The 22,947-nt window shown below is 35.3% G+C and overlaps 2 protein-coding genes, 1 long non-coding RNA gene and 1 pseudogene across 3 annotated transcripts; 2 read left to right on the top strand and 2 right to left on the bottom strand.

Annotated features, from left to right (window-relative positions):
- Positions 1-208: 208 nt before the first annotated feature.
- LOC114384007 lies at positions 209-808 on the bottom strand (annotated as a pseudogene).
- Positions 809-886: 78 nt separating this feature from the next.
- LOC114383036 lies at positions 887-9,798 on the top strand. Its single transcript, XR_003660370.1, has 6 exons — positions 887-990; positions 6,708-6,930; positions 7,316-7,445; positions 7,596-7,628; positions 7,778-7,969; positions 8,300-9,798. It is a non-coding gene; the product is annotated as an uncharacterized LOC114383036 (long non-coding RNA).
- A 186-nt stretch (positions 9,799-9,984) lies between these two features.
- Positions 9,985-12,803, top strand: LOC114384430 (protein PHOTOSYSTEM I ASSEMBLY 2, chloroplastic-like). Its single transcript, XM_028344095.1, has 5 exons — positions 9,985-10,319; positions 10,981-11,067; positions 11,172-11,239; positions 12,150-12,260; positions 12,534-12,803. The coding sequence occupies exons 3-5, from the start codon at positions 11,209-11,211 to the stop codon at positions 12,758-12,760; spliced, it is 369 nt and encodes a 122-aa protein (XP_028199896.1). The 5' UTR covers positions 9,985-10,319; positions 10,981-11,067; positions 11,172-11,208; the 3' UTR covers positions 12,761-12,803.
- A 1,001-nt stretch (positions 12,804-13,804) lies between these two features.
- Positions 13,805-18,208, bottom strand: LOC114384429. Its single transcript, XM_028344094.1, has 12 exons — positions 18,161-18,208; positions 17,528-18,063; positions 17,172-17,379; positions 16,834-17,087; positions 16,584-16,751; positions 16,407-16,511; positions 16,236-16,308; positions 16,049-16,144; positions 15,464-15,971; positions 15,257-15,346; positions 14,972-15,056; positions 13,805-14,606 (listed from the first exon to the last, which is right to left on the bottom strand). The coding sequence occupies exons 1-9, from the start codon at positions 18,197-18,199 to the stop codon at positions 15,870-15,872; spliced, it is 1,581 nt and encodes a 526-aa protein (XP_028199895.1). The 5' UTR covers positions 18,200-18,208; the 3' UTR covers positions 13,805-14,606; positions 14,972-15,056; positions 15,257-15,346; positions 15,464-15,869.
- Between the last annotated feature and the right edge of the window lie 4,739 nt (positions 18,209-22,947).

The following is a 22,947-nucleotide window of genomic DNA, read 5'->3' as shown; positions in this document are numbered from 1 at the left end:
AAATTTTTTTAAGCTAACAACAGCGGTTTTTTAGAACCGCCTTCAATGTGAAGGTTACAAAGGCGGTTTTATATAAAACCGTCTTTGTTAGTCACCAAACTACTACGGTCTTCTCGAAAACCGCATTTAATTGAAGTTATAAATTTTTTAATTATTTTTTATTTCAGTTTTCCCTCTTTATTAATAAAATATATTATACAAAATGTCTTCATTTATGCGAATTTGGATGGAAGATTCTGGAAACGTTCCCTTCACCTTCATCAGATCGATAACAGAGGAAGAGGAAGAGTCTGAGTCGCTCGTCGTGGCGTGGAACTCAGTCGCTGCAACGGGATGATGATTGTAGCCAAATGCAAAGCCACGTGGACCGGCCATGCCGGCGCATAGGACAGCGTCGTAGTACAAAAAAGGGTTTGCCGCAGCACCGCGCCGGTAAAGTGCTGGAAGGGGAATCGAGCGGATGCGAGTGCGGCGAGGGCAAGGTTGAGGTCTAGAGGCGAGGAATCGGCGGCGACGTCACAGTCGCGGCTAGAGGACTCGACGATGCTGCTCTAGCTGGGGCTCAAGTTCTTAATATTTTCCAAAGGGAGAGGGAAGTTTGTCTTGGCCTTAGGGCCACGAAACTCTCGTGTTGCGCCGTCGTAGGCACGCGCTGCCTCCTCCGCAGTGTCGAAGGTTCCGAGCCAGACGCGGCTCTTCTTGCTGGGATCTCTGATCTCCGAGGCATATCTCCCCCATGGCCTCTTTCTCACTCCACGAAAATGCACCCCTGGTGATATTGATGATACATGCAGGAGCCATCAGCCATGCTCATGTGGGATCTGCATCTGTGTTGGTTGGTGATATTGATGATGCATTGGACTCTGAAAAAGGTAACGTTCTTCACATTACTAACTGATTCAAGTATTATTTGTCATTCTAGCCTTGCAGCTTCATTGGAGGAAGTGAATCTCATGGACATTTTTCTCTAATAAATGAGGCATGTTCAATGTTAGTAAGACATGACAGAGTTTTTAGTTTTATTTTATGTTTTTGTTAATATTAACTGATTGACAATTGTCATTTTACTGTGTAATATTCTTGTAGATGGAGTTTTGCATAGCTTTGTGGTTTTGAAACTGATTAAAATGTACCTTAGATCATTTGCTTTATGAGCTCGGAGCATCCCACCGTTGAATACTATTATCAGATCATGTATTTTTCCTCTACATCTGATGAGGACATGACCAAGAGCAAGGGCAAGGATCCACTTGAAGGACTTGGAGGACCTATGACAAGGGCTAGAGCAAGGAAAGCCAAGGAAGCTCTTCAACAAGTGTTGTCCATACTATTTGAATACAAGCCCAAGTTTCAAGGAGAAAAGTCCAAGGTTGTGAGTTGTATCATGGCCCAAATGGAGGAGGACTAAATGACACCACTTTGTCTCAATTTTTAGAGTGTTTAGTTTGTCTAAATAATGGCCCAATCCTTGTAAAGTTGGCTGACCAAAAATATGTTTTGGGTTAATCAATTAAAAGGGCTTTAGTTAGGTTTAGTTCAAGTTGTAATAAGGGCCAAATTGGCAACCTAGGCATCAGCCTTTTGGGAGACCAAATGGTGGCTGACTTGTTGGCTGTTGGGGGTGACTTTTGGTTGCCACAATTTCAGTTACACTCAGCCATTAAGTTTTTTTTAATTCCCTAGGTTAATGGCATTAAGTTATTTTAATTCTAGGTTAGTGAGTCATTACTAAAATCTGCTGTAAATCTTCTATATAAGTTGAACCATTTTATCAATAAACACAAGTTGAGTTTTATTCAGAAAATTAGAGTTTATCTCTTTTATCTTAGTGAGAGTGATTCTCCTAAATTCTTGAGTGATTCAAGAACACCCTGGCTGTATCAAAGGACTTTCACAACCTTTGTGTGTTGCCCGCGCTGGAAAGAGTGATTCTTTCCTTCCTATCATCTCCACCCTTGTTCTTTCAAACCACAATTCCAGAAAATCCACCTCTGCCCAGAATTATCTCGTGGCCATAACTCCCATTTTATGCACTCAAATTACGTGATTCTTGAGCCTAAATTGACTTTCAAAACGAGACCTTTCACCTCGTTTTGAAATCACCTCATTTGGAGCCCTGTAGCTTCAGTTATTGCCATTTCTATATTTCTGTCCAGCCACCACTTAACCTACATTTTACCATCCCATTCATCCATTTTATGCCAAGAACCACCTTATTAAGACCCACGAAATTAACCACCTTATTTTCCATCATTTCCTTAATCAATTTCCGCATTTTCCATCAAGGTTTAATCCTAGACGATCCTAAGTCAACCCTTGTGCCATGAGGGTTCATATCATTTGGTAATCAGAGCTCCGGTTCTAGGATCAACACTTCCTTTGCTGGAAATATTGGGTAACATCCTTCTTTATTCTCTTTGCCATTTATATTACCTTCTTATTCATATATATATATATATATATATATATATATATATATATATATATATATATATATATATATATATATTTTTGGGCTGAACCATTGCAAAAGTTAAGCCTTTTGATCTCTTTGTTATATAAAAAAAAAAGAAGCAGAATTTCGTATAAGCAAAATTAAAAAAAAAAAAAAAAATTGGGCTGAATGGTTCATGCTTGAAGAACTTTTAAAAAAAAATCTCTTTAAGGTAATATATTGGTTGCATGAAGGATTGTTACTTGAATTCCTAAATTCTGAATTTTATTTCCTTCATTTGTGCCTAAAAACATTGTTAGCATTTTTCTTGGTTAACCTTTTCCTTGTCTCTCTAGCCTTACCTTACACATATTGGTGAATTGTTCTTTGTTGTGGCCATAATCTCTTGAATTACCTAAGAACTCAAGGGGAATTAGAGTGGTAAAAGGCAAGAGTGTTTCATTAGAGAAAAGCCATAATTGTGTGATACACTTGAGTGGGTGAGGTATTCAAACAGCAACTATAATTGTCTTGTTACGTTTGATTTGTTTGTTTGAGATGTCAGGTACTAATCTTAATGATGGAGTGGGGCTTTCGCAATTCCAAATGCAAGCTTTGATGCAACATTTGGAGAGGTTAATGAAACAACGAGATGATGCGCTCCATGAGAGGTTGGATCAAATGTAGAATAGAGATCATAATGAAGAAGAAAGGAGGAGAAGAGGGAATGATGGTGTTCCTAGACAAAACCGAATTGATGGTATTAAACTCAACATTCCTCCATTTAAAGGAAAGAATGATCCGGAGGCCTACGTTGAGTGGGAGATGAAAATAGAGCATGTTTTCTCATGCAACAACTATGAGGAGGACCAGAAGGTGAAGCTTGCCGCCACGGAGTTTTCCGACTATGCTCTTGTGTGGTGGAACAAGCTACAAAAGGAGAGAGCAAGAAATGAAGAGCCAATGGTTGATACATGGACGGAGATGAAAAAGATCATGAGGAAGCGGTATGTTCCGGCTAGTTACTCAAGGGACTTGAAATTCAAGCTCCAAAAACTAACCCAAGGCAACAAGGGGGTTGAGGAGTATTTCAAGGAAATGGATGTGCTCATGATTCAAGCAAATATTGAAGAAGATGAGGAGGTAACTATGGCTCGATTTCTTAATGGTTTGACTAATGATATCCGTGATATTGTTGAGCTGCAGGAGTTTGTTGAAATGGATGATTTGCTTCACAAAGCAATCCAAGTGGAGCAACAATTAAAAAGGAAGGGAGTGGCTAAGAGGAGTTTTACCAACTTTGGTTCTTCTAGTTGGAAAGACAAAGGTAAGAAAGATGGGGCTGCTACTTCTAGTAGTTCCTCACCTATCCCATCAAAAACTCGCTCAAAGTCCCAAGAGGAACCCTCTAAAAGGAGTAGAGATGTGAAGTGTTTCAAGTGCCAAGGCCTAGGACACTATGCTTATGAGTGCCCTAACAAAAGGTCCATGGTTCTTAGAGATGGAGAATATATAAGTGAATCCGATGTTGAAGAAGAAGAGGAGAGTGAGTACGTAGAAGAAGAGGAGACTCCGGAGGGAGATTTGTTGATGATTAGGCAGTTACTTGGTGGTCAATTGAAGCATGAGGAGGAGAGCCAAAGAGAAAGCATCTTTCACACTAGATGTTTAATCAATGGCAAGGTGTGCATGGTGATCATTGATGGAGGTAGTTGCACCAATGTGGCTAGTGCTAGATTAGTGTCAAAGCTAAATTTAGCTACTAAACCACATCCTAGGCCATACAAACTTCAATGGCTTAGTAAGGATGGGGAGGTGCAAGTGAGGCAGCAAGTGGAAGTGGACGTTTCCATTGGGAAATACAATGATAAGGTACTTTGTGATGTTGTTCCTATGGAGGCCAGTCACTTACTTTTGGGGAGACCATGGCAATTTGATAAAAGAGCCAATCATGACGGTTACACCAACAAGATCTCTTTCATGCACCAAGACAAAAAGATTGTGCTCAAGCCATTGAGTCCACAAGAAGTGTGTGAGGATCAAAAGAAAATGAGAGAAAAACTTCTTCAAGAGAAAAAAGAAAAAGAAAAAGAAAAAGTGAGCAAAACACTTGAGAGTGAGAAAAAGAGGGAAACACTTGAGAGGAAAAAGAGTGAACAAAAGAAGAGTGAAACACTTGAAGTGAGGGAGAGCTATTTAGCCACAAAAAGTGAGGTCAAGAGGTTGTTTCATGCTAAACAGTCACTATATATCTTGTTTTGCAAAAATCAGATTTTGACCACTAACACTTTTGATGATTTTGAAGTTGTTTATGGTTTTAACCCACTAACTCCTCTTGATCTTTTGCCTATGCGTAATGTTTCTGTTTTTAAGCATAAAGAAGTTCAAGCAAAGGCGGACTATGTGAAGAAGCTTCATGGGAGAGTCAAAGATCAAATTGAGAGGAAAAATAAAAGCTATGCTAAACAAGCCAACAAAGGAAGAAAGAAGGTTGTCTTCGAACCCAGAGATTGGGTTTGGGTGCACATGAGAAAAGAAAGGTTTCCGGAACAGAGGAAATCAAAGCTTCAACCAAGGGGAGATGGACCATTTCAAGTGCTTGAAAGAATCAATGACAATGCTTACAAAGTTGAGCTGCCCGGTGAGTATAATGTTAGTTCCACCTTCAATGTCTCTGATTTACCTCTTTTTGATGCAGATGGAGAATCCGATTTGAGGACAAATCCTTCTCAAGAGGGAGAGAATGATGAGGACATGACCAAGAGCAAGGGCAAGGATCCACTTGAAGGACTTGGAGGACCTATGACAAGGGCTAGAGCAAGGAAAGCCAAGGAAGCTCTTCAACAAGTGCTGTCCATACTATTTGAATACAAGCCTAAGTTTCAAGGAGAAAAGTCCAAGGTTGTGAGTTGTATCATGGCCCAAATGGAGGAGGACTAAATGACACCACTTTGTCTCAATTTTTAGAGTGTTTAGTTTGTCTAAATAATGGCCCAATCCTTGTAAAGTTGGCTGACCAAAAATATGTTTTGGGTTAATCAATTAAAAGGGCTTTAGTTAGGTTTAGTTCAAGTTGTAATAAGGGCCAAATTGGCAACCTAGGCATCAGCCTTTTGGGAGACCAAATGGTGGCTGACTTGTTGGCTGTTGGGGGTGACTTTTGGTTGCCACAATTTCAGTTACACTCAGCCATTAAGTTTTTTTTAATTCCCTAGGTTAATGGCATTAAGTTATTTTAATTCTAGGTTAGTGAGTCATTACTAAAATCTGCTGTAAAGCTTCTATATAAGCTGAACCATTTTATCAATAAACACAAGTTGAGTTTTATTCAGAAAATTAGAGTTTATCTCTTTTATCTTAGTGAGAGTGATTCTCCTAAATTCTTGAGTGATTCAAGAACACCCTGGCTGTATCAAAGGACTTTCACAACCTTTGTGTGTTGCCCGCGCTGGAAAGAGTGATTCTTTCCTTCCTATCATCTCCACCCTTGTTCTTTCAAACCACAATTCCAGAAAATCCACCTCTGCCCAGAATTATCTCGTGGCCATAACTCCCATTTTACGCACTCAAATTAAGTGATTCTTGAGCCTAAATTGACTTTCAAAACGAGACCTTTCACCTCGTTTTGAAATCACCTCATTTGGAGCCCTGTAGCTTCAGTTATTGCCATTTCTATATTTCTGTCCAGCCACCACTTAACCTACATTTTACCATCCCATTCATCCATTTTATGCCAAGAACCACCTTATTAAGACCCACGAAATTAACCACCTTATTTTCCATCATTTCCTTAATCAATTTCCGCATTTTCCATCAAGGTTTAATCCTAGACGATCCTAAGTCAACCCTTGTGCCATGAGGGTTCATATCAACATCAATCTAGTTTCTAACTTTGATCTAGGCATTGTTGGAAGTTTTCCTATTTGTTTGAAGTTGAAAATATTTAAAGCATGTCTATGGTTAAGACTTTTAGTTTTGGCAAACAAAAACAAACGAGACACCTCTTTGCCACTTTGCTTGTTGCGTGATTATTAATTAAAGGTCATAATCTGGACTAGTTCTATATGTTTCAGAGTCTCACAGAACTGTTTCAAAATTACGTTTTGGTATCAATTAATGTTGAGGCACTGAAATGACTGATAGTATAGAGAATAATACATCCAATTGGGATTTAAGATATTGTTTAAGTTCATAGCCATGCTCATTAGCTGGGTTGCTAATATTGCTCAATATTGTTGCATGTATGCAACAATTCATATTGATGACATTTCAGGTTTGCTCATACCAATCCCCTGCATTTGGATGTATTCAAGAGTGTTGCATGCTTTGAGGCAGAAGTGGTTGCAATGACAGCTGCACTTCTTGGAAGTAAGGAAAAGAATTCTGGAGGACAAATATGTGGCAACATGACACCAAGCGGGACTGAGTATATTATTAGCTATCAAGTCATGTCGTGACTAAATGAAATCTGAGAAAGGAATTACAAGACCTGAGATGTACGTCACCAATATTAATTCATTATTATATATTTGGTAAATTATTTTTTAATATATTTTCAAACCATTAAATTATAGGATTATTCCCGAGTCTGGATTATTCTCTTGTTTGACTTTGTAATGGCTTATGACTTATGTCAGTGTTATTTATATATATAATTTAAGGTTTCCTATCCCTTGGCTTGACAAGCCTCTTGGTCACTGGATGATCTACCAAGAACTGTGACTATGACATTGCATCAAGGATCCTCTATGACGAGCATAGATTTCCATCCTTCTCGTCATACCTTACTTATTGTTATTGTTTATCATGGTTTTTTCATGTCTAATATCTTGGTTACCAAAATACCAACAAAGCATAACTTGATTTTTTTTCTTCTAACAGTATATATTTCCAATGAATAGCTGGTTCAAATAATGGAGAAACTAGCCTCTGGGAACTCAGTTTGCGAGAAAAGTTGGTTTCAGAGCCATTCAAGATATGGGATGTGGTTGCATGCTCATTACCATTTCAGGTTTCATACAGTGCAATATTTCTTTTTCTATCTGATTCAAGAAAAATAGTGCAGCTTAAGCTATCATGTCCAGTATATTATTGTGCTTGGCCAGTAGTCTTGCTGCTTGAGAATTCATAACCATTGTAATTAAAGTTGAGAATTTTTCAGGCTGCTGCATGAGCCCTGATGGAAGTTTTGTGGGTATGTTACTTCATGCTTCTTATATTATTTTATTTAATATATTTTGTATATTTAAAATTTAGATAATTTTTTTAACAATGTTATTGAATTGAATTTGTTTTGTAAATGATAATTTTTTTTTGACCATATTCCCTTTTTTTCCTCTCTAGTTCATCATATCTTCCTTTCTCTTTCATTGAATCAAAGGAAGAACTACTATTACTGGGGAACCATATTGAAAAAGAAGTGAGAGAGGAGAAGCAAGTGCCATAGAAGAAGAAGCTGAATAGTGAGATTAAAGATGGAAAGAAGTGTATTTTACTATGTAATATTTCTCCTAATGTGTCATTTCCTCTGTTCAGGTATTCCCATTTCTCTAGTTTATTCTATAGTTCTTCTATCTCCCCCCCCCGCTTTTTTTATCTTTGGTTTAGCTCTGATGGTTCTATTATGATATTTTGTGCTTTACTCTTTAACTAATATTCTTTTGGACCCCTTGAATCTGTTTTGAATTTTGAAATCACAAAAAGATCTTTGCTTCTCTCAAGTTTGGCATCTCAATTGCTTTATTCTCTTCTAGTTTTTTAGTTCAACTAGTATAAGTATGGATATACATATTGGATTCATAGGGAGAAAATCACTTTTTTTTTAAGTTTCATAGTCCATCCTGGCTTCTTTCTGTTGGAACATAGGTTACTCTACAAGTTGGTGCAAGTTGGTGTATTGCAAGTCCAGCTGCTTCGCAGACTACTCTACAAGTTGCATTGGACTATGCTTGTGGCTTTGGTGGTGCTGATTGCTCAGCAATTCAACCTGGTGGAAGCTGTTACAACCCAAATTCCATCAGGAACCATGCTTCTTATGCCTTTAATAAGTATTATCAAAATAATCATTAGCACTGTTGTCATCATTAGCACTAACCCAAGTAAGGCCTTTGCTGTCATCCTTCAATTCTTTTTTCTTTTTTTTTTGAATTTGAGTCCATTATTTTAGTTGTGGCATTTTAATTTATTTTTTTACTTAACATAATATTTAATAGAAATATTAACATGTCACTCTAAGACATTCAGACATTAATATTATCATATTGACATAACATTCTATTATTATACTATCATGCACATAGTATTTTTATCAAATATTATTTGCTAAGTTATCAAATAAACTAATGCATAATTAAAATAATAGAGGAAAAATTCACAAAAACAAAAAATATATAGAAAGCATATATAGAAAAGCTTTGAAGAGAGAACAGTGTAGAGAAAGCATATATAGAAAAGCCCAAGGCCTTTTTGAAGTTTAATATACTTTTCTTAGAGCAGAAAACTAAGAACCAGTGCAAAAAATTTAAATAAGTATTTATAAATTAAAATTAATTCATAGAGAAGTTAATTAAAGAAGTTTTTTCAAAAAAACTGAAGTGCATAAAAAATGTTATTTTCTTAATTTACTGAAATGATTAAACAAGTCATATTAAAAAAGAAGTCATATTATTTTTTGACTAGTAAAAAATAAAAAATAAAACAAGTCATAAATATAGTTATGATTTTGTAAAAGAAAATAATTAAGATATATAAAAATACAAGTCGTGTTTACATAAATTTTTGATTTTTCATTCAATTGTGTTTTCCAGCCACAGCTTACATGTTTTGGGGGAAAAAATTCGCAACCTACCAATTTCGTTAATTAGTAAAAAGATTACACCATTGAAGGATAAAAAAAAAGCCAGTTGTATCGTTATGATAAACAGGTTAGAAAGCAATAGTTTTTTTTTCCAACAGCTAAAAATTATAATCATTAAAAGCAAGGTAGAAGTCACAAGTTATAGCACCTACCAAGCCAAAATGTTACAGGAGCATATTTAGAGAACAAGGCTCACTTTGTCAACATAAAGGGCCATTAGTACAAATCCTTTCCCCATCTAGTGTGATCCAACAAACTTACAGTTCTCACATTATTAAAAAAATAAAATTAATTTTAGTTTTGAATTTCTATTTATATTTTATTTTTAGTTTTTAAAAACATGTTTCAAATTAAAATAAACAAAACGAGTTAATCATTTTATCTTATCTTATTCTATTATGAATGGAGGTGGTAGAGGTAACGGATGGAAGTGAAGACAATGACGATGGTGACAATAGTGGTGGTGTTGGTGAAATGGTGGTAGTGGAATAGTGGCGATAATGATAGTGACAGTAGTTCTTTAAATTATATTTTTGTCCATACTTTTAGTAATTCTTTATTTATTTTGAATCTATTAAATTATATTTTTGTCCATACTTTTACTAGTTCTTTAACTTTTTTTTTCTATCTTTAGTTTTAGTTCCTTAAAAGGACTAAAAATAAGAGAAAAAAAAAAAGAAAAGAGACTAAAACAAAATTTAAAAAAATTCAAGAATTAAAAATAGAAATTTTTAAAAGTTTATGGGTTGAAAAGATGGTAAATCCTAATTTATTTTAAACAATTTCATAAGGTAAATCCGCATTAAACGTTTTTTTTACAGAATGTATACATGCATGCATGGAATAACTTTAATTTTTAAAATACATACCCAAATAATATAGAAGGAGACGCGATTCGACGACAGCAAGCGGGGGAGAGTTAATCGGCGGCACGCGGCGACGGGGATGTAGTTTGCGGCATTGTAATTGCCTCCAGACGTTGCTTCTGGAAATAGCTTGGATGTGGATAATGATGCTTTTCGCCGAATGGTGAGAGTTAGTCTTACCTTGACACTTGTGTTTGTTTTTAGTGACATGACTGCTCTTTGTATTCTGGCTATGCTGTACTTGTGAATGGAATTTCAAAAAGTAGGGCCAATACTATGATCTGACTGGACTCTAGAGAATGTTTTGTAACTCATTTTAGATGTTAAGATCTATATTCCAGCAATATTAATCTATGTAGGTCTGTTGACTTTTCTCTCTAGAATGAAATTAAATATAATCTTTCTGATTCCTTGTTTGTTATAACTTGTGAACCTGGTAACTTACAATTTCTTGTTGCTCATGTTTGCAGAGATATCTCTTAAATTGTTTTATGATGCATATCAATTTCTTCTATGCATCTTAAGCATTTTGCTTCTTTGAATTAATTTTCTACCCCTTTGACAGATGAAAAGCATTTTAAGGTAAACCAACAAACCTGGAATTTGTTATGTGTGTACTACAGGATAATATTTGGCTGATTCGGTACTAGGTGATATTTGGCTGATTCTTTATTATAATTTATTTTTAAGTTTCTTATGATCCTATGTACTTAGACTTATCTTTAATAATTTCTTATATAGTAGTTTAGTATAGGATTAAATAATAAATTGTGTTGTGGCTGAGAACTTTCAACATTAATACTGAGAAATTGTGTTACCTGCAGGAAATAGCATCGCACCGGCTTGATGAACTTCAACCAGCAAGTGATGAAGTGATATCTCGTAGCATCACCGGCCTTAAGCTTCATATGGTGGCCCCATTTCTGGCTTGAGTACAATTGCATATGATTTTGATAGTTTCAGTAAATGTTCCTTGTATTGTCAAAAGTTAAAAAGATTCACTATCTTCATGCAGATCATTCAAATCATGGATTTCAACACACTAACCTGCTATGGCTCCAAGGCCCGATTTGCCTCTTAAAGGTAAGTCCCTTTCCCTCCCAAATATTGTCTGGTTACAAACATCAGTTATGTTATTGCTTGAGGTCATTGGGTGAAAGTTTAATTACTCAATGCTTAGTTGTGTTGGGATCAATAACAATAGTTTAAGTTATGTCAGATTTTTTTATAAAAAAATTGATTTTTCAATGTCACGTAAGTTTTTAGTGGAATTGATAGATGAAAAAATGGTTAGGGATAACAATTTTACTTAGGATACTTGCAAACAATATTTGAAACAGGTCAATAGAATAAACATCAAACCAATGAGGATGAGTTAGGAGCATATTAACTTATCATGTCATAAAAAAATAAAAAAAAATCACCCGTAATTTATTTTAATAAGCCATATTTAAAAAAATATAATTTGATTGGACATCCATCTATTGAATTGATAACATTAAATTATTTGACAAGAAATTTAAAAATATAATTTATTAAAGGATTATACATGATTATTTGTCAAATTTTTTATGACATAACAACTTAATAAATTATCAATATTATTACTACATTAATTAATATTGTTACTTAAAAGTATGAACTAAAATAAAAAACTTTAAATACTTCACGTAAAAAATTATCAATATCAAGGTTTTTTTAAGCCTATGGATTATAATTCGTTTTCTCTGGATGCTATAATTTGTTTTCTACTTTTTTGGTGGTTATTTTGCTATGCAATTGTTATTTTTCTATGTAGTTGTTTCCAAAATTAATGTTTTTCACATTTAATAACTATTTTCACTTAATTCTATTATGTTAATACATCATAAAAAAATATGTTTCCAAAATTAATGTTTTTCACATTTAATAACTATTTTCACTTAATTCTATTATGTTAATACATTTAATAACTATTTTCACTTAATTCTCTCGTGTTTCTGTTCGACTCTAGTTTTGATTAGTGATTGCGCCATGCCTATTTTTGTACCAAAGGCATCCGCTGTGAATGGAATGATGGATAAACCTTTGTGCAGAAATTGTTTGGGAAGTGGTGCTGTGCTTTGTAAGTTGTCATCAAATTTCTTTCTCCCTGCTTGACTCTTCTTGATTGCATTTTCTGGATTCACAAATAGGACATTATTTCCATAATATCTGGATTTACACATGCGAGTTGAATAATACCTAATCAAGCCAAGTTGTCAAATATAATGTGATTGATTGTTGGGTCAATTAAGATTGTTTCGATATTATTCCTGATGCCATATGCTGTAACCTTATCAATGTAAGACCAGTGGATGTTTCTGTTTCTTACATACCATGTTTACTTTTCATTTAGATGATATGTGTGGTGGCACAGGAAAATGGAAAGCTCTTAACATGAAGCGAGCTAAAGATGTTTACGAATTTACTGAGTGTCCAAATTGTTATGGTATGAACTCCAGTTTCTACTTGACTCCATTTTTGTTAGCTATAAGAGGTGATGATAATGGCATGGTTTATTCGAAGCACTTTTTAAGTAGCTGTTCTGAATGGCCTTTGTTGACATGCTTTTCTGTTAGGTAACCCCATTAGTAGTTACTAGTTAGTTAGCTCTTTTTTAGTTATATTAGAGAGTTCTTGATTTTTCACATTAGTCTTACACGTAGTTTGTGATTTTTCTATTATTGGCTCAAATATGTGTATTTTTACATTTAGTAAACCACAATCATGCACTTTAACATCACATCAATATTTGAAGGGAAAATTATAAATTTCGCAAAAATAATAATAAAAAATTCATTATTCTACATCGGTTGAGTGATAAACGATGTAGAAACCCTTCAAATTCTACATCGGTTGACTTATAACCGATGTAGAAATCTAACAATTCCTACCCATTCTACATCGGTCCAATAATGAACGATGTAGAAATCCTTCAAATACTACATCGGTTGACTTGTAACCGATGTAGAAATATTGCCATTATTACCCATTCTACATCGGTTGATTGATAACCGATGTAGAAACCCTACCATTCAATATCGGTTTCAACCTTAGAATCGATGTAGAAGGCTCACATTCTACATCGGTTGAGTTACACAACCGATGTAGAAAGGTCGCCCTTCAAAGACAGTCCTCCAACCGATGTCGGTATTCAACGACACTGTGTTACACAACTACAAAAAGAAGCTTCTACATCGGTTGAAAACCGGTATCTACGACGGGCCCCACACCGTCTTTGTTCCAGATGTCGTTGTATGTCGACAACAACAACATCGGTCATCCTAGGACCCGTCTTTGTAATGCAAGAATACAACGTCAGTGGCTATAAAAGAATAGACGTTATAAAAAAGGATTCAACGACGCACATATTAGACAACCCGTCGTTGTTTTGGTCCATTTCAACGTCGGGTTCGCAAGACTCGTCGTTGTTGTTGTCCACATCAACGTCGGGTACCAATAACACCCGTATTTGTTTTGTTTCCTGTCAACATCGGTGGCGGGCTCACCACCGACGTTGTTTGGTAGTATGTTAACGTCGGTGGTGTGTACACCGTCATTGTTGTTTGAGGTTTCAACGACGGTGGCTGGAGCACCCGTCGTTGTTGGTAGATAAGGCTATAAAGACGGGTTTTCATAAGGACCGTCGTTGAAGTATTTTGCCTGCTCACAAAATTTGGGTTATACCATTCAAATTTCAAAAACAAAGCTACATTTATATACAGCAAACATATATAAATACATTTAAAGGATAAATAACACAATCATGCATCAACCAAAAGAAAAGGGATATCGACGGTGACACTCACAGTGAGAATGTTATAGGTGGTTCAAAGTTCATCAAAGCCTTTCATGCATGCATTGTTTATATATATGAAAATAAAACAAAACCAGATAGGGTATATATATATATAATTACCACTCGAGCCAATAAGCAAAGGGAGCAATGGACACAGTAGCAAAGAGTTGTCGATAAGCAACAAGGACAAGAGGGCTCATTCCAGATTCTATTGCAAGCATTTAAGTAATGTTCATCACTGCATAGACCAATTGCACAAGAACCAATTGCAAGTAGACCGGCACCCATATTAATTGTCTCTTTCTCACCCCTCAGTCTTAATTTGAACTTTGGAGAGAGTGTTGTATGTGATGAATGAAATGCATGAGAGTGATGAAGTAACTTATAACTAGTTGATTCCAGTCATGTGCATGTCAACAAAATTTAATGATGCTTCTGATAGAAAACAAGGCAGCAAGTAGGGTTCACCGCGAATATTGAGAAGATAGATAGAACATACCTATATACAACTGCGTTGAACCATTGCTATTCATAGAAATTGTTACTAGTCTTCTGTGTTGGGCCAAAGATCAAATTTGCATCCTTTCAGGCCAAGCAGAATTTAACCTTCGTGCAAAATCTTCCACTTCCCTACAAGAAAAGAAACAAAGTCATCAAATGCAACATAAAAGACAAAACAAAAAAATAAACCACTCAACAATTAGCTGACAAGATTATCCTCTTTCATAGGTTATATTTTGATATCACCATTCCAGAAGTTGTCAACTAAAATTAAATAAATGAATGAACTAGTACATAAGACAAATGCAGCACGCTCAACACTGAAGTCAATTAAGCAAGACTCCTCTTGATTAATAATATTTTACATCTTATGCAATCAATGAAACATGCACTAAACCAGTCAGGAAGATTCTGCATTTCATCAAATGACGATATTAATTGCATGCAGCATTCAAAATATGAGAATTTCACCCAACTGCTTTAGCACTAATTACCTGAGCATGTGACAAACTCCTCAAGAACTCTCTTTAATCATATTTTTCATCCCCTGGTCCCCTTCCCTTGGAATCCCTGCAATCTCTTTAATCATAATAATGATAATATCAACCAAAATATTATTAGACTGAAAAAATGACACTAACAGTTGATATAATGTATGCCTAGCTGATCAATTCAACAATTCATGTAAGCCTAGCTAATCAAATTTTATAACTAGAACATTTTTCAGTTTCATGTATTAACTTATAGTTCATGAATCCACAAACAAGGAGGAAACACACCTCTTCAATGCTTGTGCTGCTAGTCACTTTGCTGCTACTGAACTTTAGGAGCGGAATCAAAGCAAAAGCAAGGTCAAATGATAATATCATCTGCTCAAATGATAAAATCACTTATTATGGTAGATAATCCACATGTTGAATAACTAGTCTTCAACCCAAATTTAGGTATATAATAAACAAACAACAACAAAAGATTATCTCAATTACCTTCAAAATAACACTTGAGGCAGATTCAACCAAAATCTCCAGCCCCAAGGTAGCCATCAGTCATGCAAAAACAATGATACCCTGCACAGGAAATCTTATTAGTTATTAGCATGTACCTCTACCAAGCAACCATCCAATGACTGTGGACACTTCATTTGTTCACTTAACTGCTGCAGTGGCAAGCTTGGTGGTACTATAGCTGCACTAAATTGTTGCTGTGGTAATCAAATGCAGATGCAATGCAGTAGAAGGGGGTAAAGACAATATATTACTACAATTATATGAAATTGAGTAGGTAATACTAAGAATAGAATATTAGTAGCATGACCGAAAATAAAATAGCCGCTGTGTCAAATAACATAACAATTGTCTCAAATACAGGGAAAAAAATACTCCAACGCCATCATTAGCCGTTTTGACTTATTGCTGTCTTTAAAAAAAATGTTGCCCATTTCTTTCGAATTGTGGTGATGATGCCGATGTCCAACGGTGTGTCATTAGCAAACCACTGCAAGTATTCATAATTGTAAGTTAGTACTGCAAATATAAAAATTCAGTTCCAATTGTACTGAAGTTTATGCATACCATGGACCAATCACTCTTTATGTCGCTGGCTATGATGTTCCAGATCCAATGCATTATGTAATATCCACATTCATAACAGCCGGTTTGAACGTGACTCTACATATGGAAAACATTTGAACATCGTATACATTACATAAGTTCATGACTTAACTAGACAACACTAACACATGGTACATAGCTGACTTACCTTTACTTCAATCCACTTTGGTGCAACTGCCTTAGTTTCAGGAGACAAGGTCTTCTTCAATTTTGTCATTACACTGCTTTTAAAAAACCACATCAACGCATATACAACAAAATGTCAATCAATAATGACCATTAAAGAAGGCTTGCAAAAAGTTATATGGTATGAGATAACCTATTAATTGTAGCTTTGATATGCATATCAGGTTTCCTACGCAAAGAACAGAACCAAACAACAACATGTTGCCTAGGACACAAAATTATGAGTTGCCAATGTTCCCTGCATGTCATTCACATTAGATACGTATACACCCAAACATCATTTGAAGTATGTTTGTTAAATAGCACTTACTGATGGAAGTAAGGTCCAATGTACACCTCTCGGTCAGATTCCTTAAGCCATCTTTCAAGATATTGTTCGCATTCGCTGCGTCTATCCTTTGAACAAACCAACGACTGTGGCTCAAGGAATGCATACATGAAACCTTGACTGAATATCTGACTCCACTCATGAATATACCTATTCACATGATTTGAAAGTATTGTAGTGGATCATGATATTGAATGAATGAGGAATGAGTTATATGAAGGAATTCACTTACATTAACCATAATTGTATGACAGATATGTTCAGACTTTTGTCTCCTGCTATTATTTCAATAACATCTGAATATGTGATGAATATCGATGTAGATGCATCTACAATTCCAAGAAATCTCCCATCAAAGCTGATTTGAAGTGGCTTGTCGTAAAGATCGAAACTGTACTTCATCAATTCACGCAACGGATCATCTGCGTTCACATTAGCCGGCTTCGGCACATGTGCATCCTCGTTGTGTGGAATACGTTGTGGATGCTACATGGTTAATGAAAGTGGGTGAGTATTTGTACTGTAATCTATGAATGTTTTACTTTACGTATGTCAAATGAAACATGTTACCTCATCTAATACAGCTTTCACAAGGTGTGTGGGCCAAGCTACAAATGTATTGACGGCCTGCTTCACATATTGTATTTCTGAGGTGGCATAGGGGACCTCAGCCTCAGGATCAATAACTGTTTCTACACTTACCCTGACAACATCATCTGCATATGCCACTGTGTGTATGATTGAATCCCCCTCCATTATTTTCCCCATGGCCACCAACCTTAAATGAACCATAAACAAAGCTTTTTTTAGTGCATATAAAACAAAAACTAAACCATGAACAAAACACAAACCAAACCCAACAATTACAGCTGCAAGAAAAAACAAAACTCCGATTCAATTGTAAGTAAGGTAATATTTCTACAAACCTTTGTGTACCATCGTTACGCTGCACAAACAGTCCCATCAATGGTATGGCATCAGCATCATGTTCTTGTGAAGCCTGCGCATTGGTAACAGCATTACTTCCCTGTGTGCTGACACGCGCACCTAGTTGTTGTATGTCCGGCTGAATTTGGAGTGCCTCTTGGGATCCTTTATTTGACAACTCTTTTTTAATAGCCTCTTTCAATGCATTGGTCATTATTTCCAAGCTCCTTTTATTTTCCTCTTCTAGCTGAGTCCTCAATTCTTCCTTAATTTGAGTCCTCAATTCTTCCCTAATCTGGCCAGTCATGTCTTCCCTAAGCCTTGCAACAACTTCATCTAGTTGTTGTTGGCTGATGGACGTGGACGAGCTGCTGCATGTCCTTGATGCCCTTCCGTAGTACTGAGTAATAGTGACACCTGAGCCTGCTGCCCGAACGCGACCCCCATGGTCAGGTCGTCCAATGGCAGTGTTCAGTATGTCTTGCCGACCATGGGGTACAAACGAACCCTGCGTTACCTGCTCTTCTAAGGAGTCCTACACAAAACAAGTGACACAAAAATACACAACGTGCAGTCATTTTCATTACAAAATACTTAAACATATGAACATTGCAACATATTGGTGAACTTACTATTTTATCTGCAATTTCCTGTGCAGAGTCAGATGTCATATTGCCAACAGCCCTGCTCCGAGCAACCTTCCACTTAACATGCCTTTTTATTGGGGATGGGGGTTCATCAACACTTGCTGGATTTTCACTCAACAATGCTTCCTCTTGTATCCTTTTTCGTTTCTGGTCTAACAATTTCTTCTCAAGCAAATCATATCCCCCACGTGAAAGTACGTGAGGGCAGTCGTTGTGTTTTTGAATTGATTGTGCTCGTTTTCTAATACCCTGTAATGTGACATACATAATTGCGGAGATTTTTTTGAAATTAAAATAATCAAATTGGCAAAAAAATATTCATTTGAAGTTACCATAAACAGATTCAACTAACCTCCCAGTTAGGTGTCAGGCGGGTTTCTTCAAATTGTTTCCACGCTTCAGGATCTAGTCCATATTTTGTCACAACATCCTGTGTTTGTTGACCTTCAGTCTTAGCAAACACAAATTTGCTAGTCAATGTGGACTTAAATTGCCGCCATCTCGTCGCTACTGTTGACATAACCTTCGTCTTCACCTTCGTAGCTTCTGCGATATCAAACTTTGCCTACATAACCAGGTGTCAAAATTTGTGGAAAAAGGCAGCCAAATGTATATCATTATACAATACTAGCAATCAACAATTTAATGACAATGTTCTGCCATAATACCCCAAGTAAAGCAAAAGCATCCAATCAGCATATAATGTAAGTTTACCATGCAGTCACAGCCATCAAATTTAATATCCAAATTGAACAAATAATAAATGAAAAAAAATATTGTGACACTCACTAATAACAGTTATTGCCTTAAAGTATGAATTCCTAGAAAAACTTCTTTTCATGGTTTGTTAAGAACATGCTTCAGCCTTCGCACAATTTGAGTTTTTATCAATGATGTTATTGATAATCCATGTACATTGATAATTCTTAAGTAATTTGAAATCATTACTAAAACATTGATTTCTCATGTTTTCTGCACAGTAGTTAAAACAACAGAGTAATAATCAAAACTTATGGCATACGCAGATTATTCACTAATAAAACAAAAGAAAAGTCGGTGCAGGTGATTAGTGAATTCATCTTCCAACTATGCAGATAGTATTTGCTGTTTTCCAAAATTTGGGTGCTAGAATTTCATGGTTCAATCACAAATTACCTTTATGCTGATGTTGTTATCACAAATTACCAACTATGCATTATAATTAATTTGTGGACATCATACCACCTATTTAACACCTAACATCTAATTAAATATTGAGATACATGGTTAAAAAATATAAATATAATAAACTATATGATGTGATAGAAGAAGAAACAAAATATAGTCAAAGTGTTTAAAATAGAAGAATACCTACCTTTTATTACAAATTTAATAAAATATGAAGAGGTATTTATCTCTCACAAGGCGACAAAAAAGGTCTGAATGTATGCTGTAAGAGGTATTTACGTTTGGTGCCTAATTATCTCCAAAGAAACATGTCTTAAATTAATTCAAAATCTTAGGTAAAATAAGCCAAGAAATTGACACATAAAAAAACCAAAAGCTGGTAATAGAATTGCAAAAAAAAGGACCAGTAGTGCTAGTATTGAAAATTTTATTTCAGCTATGTACAAACAGGTTATTCAACCAAGAAGCAATGTGCCCTTCAATCCAAAAACTTCCTAAAAATGAATCTGAAATCCACAAATAATGCACTAACAACAAATCTACACATTTTGCAAGCAAGGAAAGTTCACAAGCCTAGGCATCATGACTCCAATCAAATGTCTCAGCAATTAACTTCAAACCAGATAAGCTTAGTAGCAACAGAATTAAAATTCTTCGAATTCGAAGCAGAAACCCCATCCTGTTTCGAAGTAGTCTCACTCTGACCTAAAATGTGGAATATCTTCCACTCCCAAACCTGCTGGAGCTACCAGATACTTGTTCAGCTGAATTAGAACTATGTTCCGTCCCATCAACATCTCTAAGAAATTCAGGCTCCTTAGTGGTAACCATGAAGTCCATCAAGTTGCGGCTGAACCCCAAATCAGAATACACCCTCAAGGCATCCTAGATATGAAAATAAATACTACTAGATATAGCAGTGGCAGAACATTAAAAAAACTGATATATTGAATAATATCACAATAAAGCACCCATATATATGTTCATATCCTCTACTGTCAAATCAGACAAAGAACTCATATGACTGTGTCTCATTCCTTATGCAGTAGCCATAAAGCCAAATGAAAACAAGCTAAGACTAAGGCCTAATGATTTAAAAAAATAATACATTAAAGTACATGCTTCCTTTACTTATTTTGACAGTCTCATGCTATCATATATAAACATATTATGTATAAACATAATATTTTGACAGTCTCATGCTTCCTTCATTTTTTATTTTCCATTCAGCTACACGTGTTTTATTTTTGTATCCTTATACAAATTAAAGGAATTGTAATTAAAAATGTATGTGCCTGGTAAAATAATTGCTGCAATGGCATGTTGAAGAGTTATACAGTATCAGAGGCAAAGAAGTTAACATAGACAATCAAAGGCTTGAGAAGGGAGATTATAGTGAAGTCAAATGAATCACTGCAGCCCAGGTCTAATTCTAATTCTTAATTATGTCAGGGAGATTATAGTGAAGTCAAAGGAATCACTGCAGCACATGTTAAAAATTGTCTTATTATAAATTTATTAATATTTATAAAATTAAGTTAAAATTTAAAATGATACGTATCATAATTTGTGATTAGCAAGTACTTTATATTATCAGTAGATCACCTTTAAATTCATATTTATATTTAAAAAACGACCTAAGTAGATTAACAAAATTAGATATTGAAGTAAAATTGTAATTAAAAAAATACCACATAATTTAAAAGTTACATTTTAAATTACTTGTTTAGCTGTTATTCCTTATGGTTCGAGTAATAATAACGATAACAATTCAGCCTGAATTGTTTCAGATTAATTTTCTTTTTTGCAAAAAACAAATACGGGAACGAGCAACAATTTGAAGGTTGTACATTCAGGAACTAAAGAATTCAAAATAGCTAGTAATAAGAGGGATTTGTTTTTGGGATTTTCTGAGCACCAATAGCGGGTACGCTAGAAGCTTGCACTTGAGGAGGGAAGCATATTGGCAGCTAATGAACAACTTTCTTAACTATTTGCCGTTCAGATTTGACTGTTTCTTTTGGTAATATGTAAATATAAATAGTATAAGGCTATGGCTTATGGACATGGTCTTTTTGACCCCTAACAATCTTAGAAGTCAATATAGACCATGTTTTTACGCCATAGCTTATACTATTGTGATGTACATATTAACAAGAAGAACCAGGAAAGTCTGAAGGACAAGTAGTTAAGAAAGTTGTTCATTATCTGCAAACATCCTTCCCTCCTCAAGTGCAAGCTTCTTGCGTAGCCGCTCTTGGTGCTCAGAAAATCCCAAAAACAAATCCCTCTTATTACTAGCTATTTTGAATTCTTTAGTTCCTGAATGTACAACTTTCAAATTGTTGTTCGTTCCCCTCTTTGTTTTATGCAAAAAATGAAATCAATATCAAACAAAACATGCATACAATTGTCATCGTTATTGCTACTTGAACCATAAGGAATACCATCTAAAGAAGTACTTCAAAACGTTTATTTATTTTTTTTGGTATTTTTTGAATTACAATTTGACTTCAATATCTAATTTTTTAATGTACTTAGGTGGAGGATGTTGACGAAGAGAACGAGAAGGAAGAAAGTAATTTAAAGAAGATTAAGGAAGTGTCACATTTTTTTTCCTCAGCAAGGAAGTGTCACATGAATGCTCGTTGGTGAACAAGCATAAGGCCATTTGGATGACAGAGCCTTAGGAGATCACAAAGGAGGAGTATTATGCTTTCTACAAGATTGACTCCAATGACTGGAAGAGCATTTGCCTGTGAAGCACTTCTCAGGTGAGGGACACTTATGCCTGTAAGCCTATCCTCTTTGTTCCTAAGAGGGCACCTTTTGACAAGTTGACACAAGGAAGAAGCCTAACAATATTAAGCTTGGTGTGATTTAAACAAGGAAATAACTTAAGACTTGCAATTGTAACTTACCTCTTCATCTCTTTTATGTTAAAGTTGTTGACATTGTGCATGGCACAATAAACAAGGAAATAATTGCTGCCTGCTCGTACAAAGATGCTGCTTCCAAGGATTCTGCAGACGAATTTGTGATGTCCCCAGCACAAACTGGTAGACATGAATTTTTAGCATGCTAAAAATTGTCCTACCCCACCCCAGCAACTGCAAGATTTAAGTTCTATTGGAACAGTAAATACAGGGCTGAAAACTGTAAATAAGACTGATAAACTTCTGCACCCTATGAAGATTTTAGTTTCTAACATTCTGTTCAATACTAAATTTCATATACCAGAAGTTAGGTTTGACTAATCTTTCTGGATTCTATATGGTGAGGATGACCAAGTAACTGTTAAATCAATCAGCAAGCAACTCCATGATGTGGTGTGGACTCGAGCTTAGATAAGACACTAGAGTTGTATACATGAATATGTTGTATGTTTCTATTGCAGGTAGAGACACCTGAAAATTTGAAGTTTGTGTTCTCAAACAATATCAATGACCTTAGAAATATTGTATAGAAAGTAGAAATAATAAAACAAGGATTTGTTTCTTTGCTGACCCAAATAATGTCTTCGAAGAGGCCAAAGAAGTCTTGTTTGGGAAATATTTTAGGAAGGCCCTTTCAATAATTGTTATTTGATTAATTTCATGTTTGTT

Source organism: Glycine soja, chromosome 14 (genome assembly GCF_004193775.1).
Source record: "Glycine soja cultivar W05 chromosome 14, ASM419377v2, whole genome shotgun sequence".
NCBI lineage: Eukaryota > Viridiplantae > Streptophyta > Magnoliopsida > Fabales > Fabaceae > Glycine > Glycine soja.
This window is presented reverse-complemented; position numbering and strand designations above follow the sequence as displayed.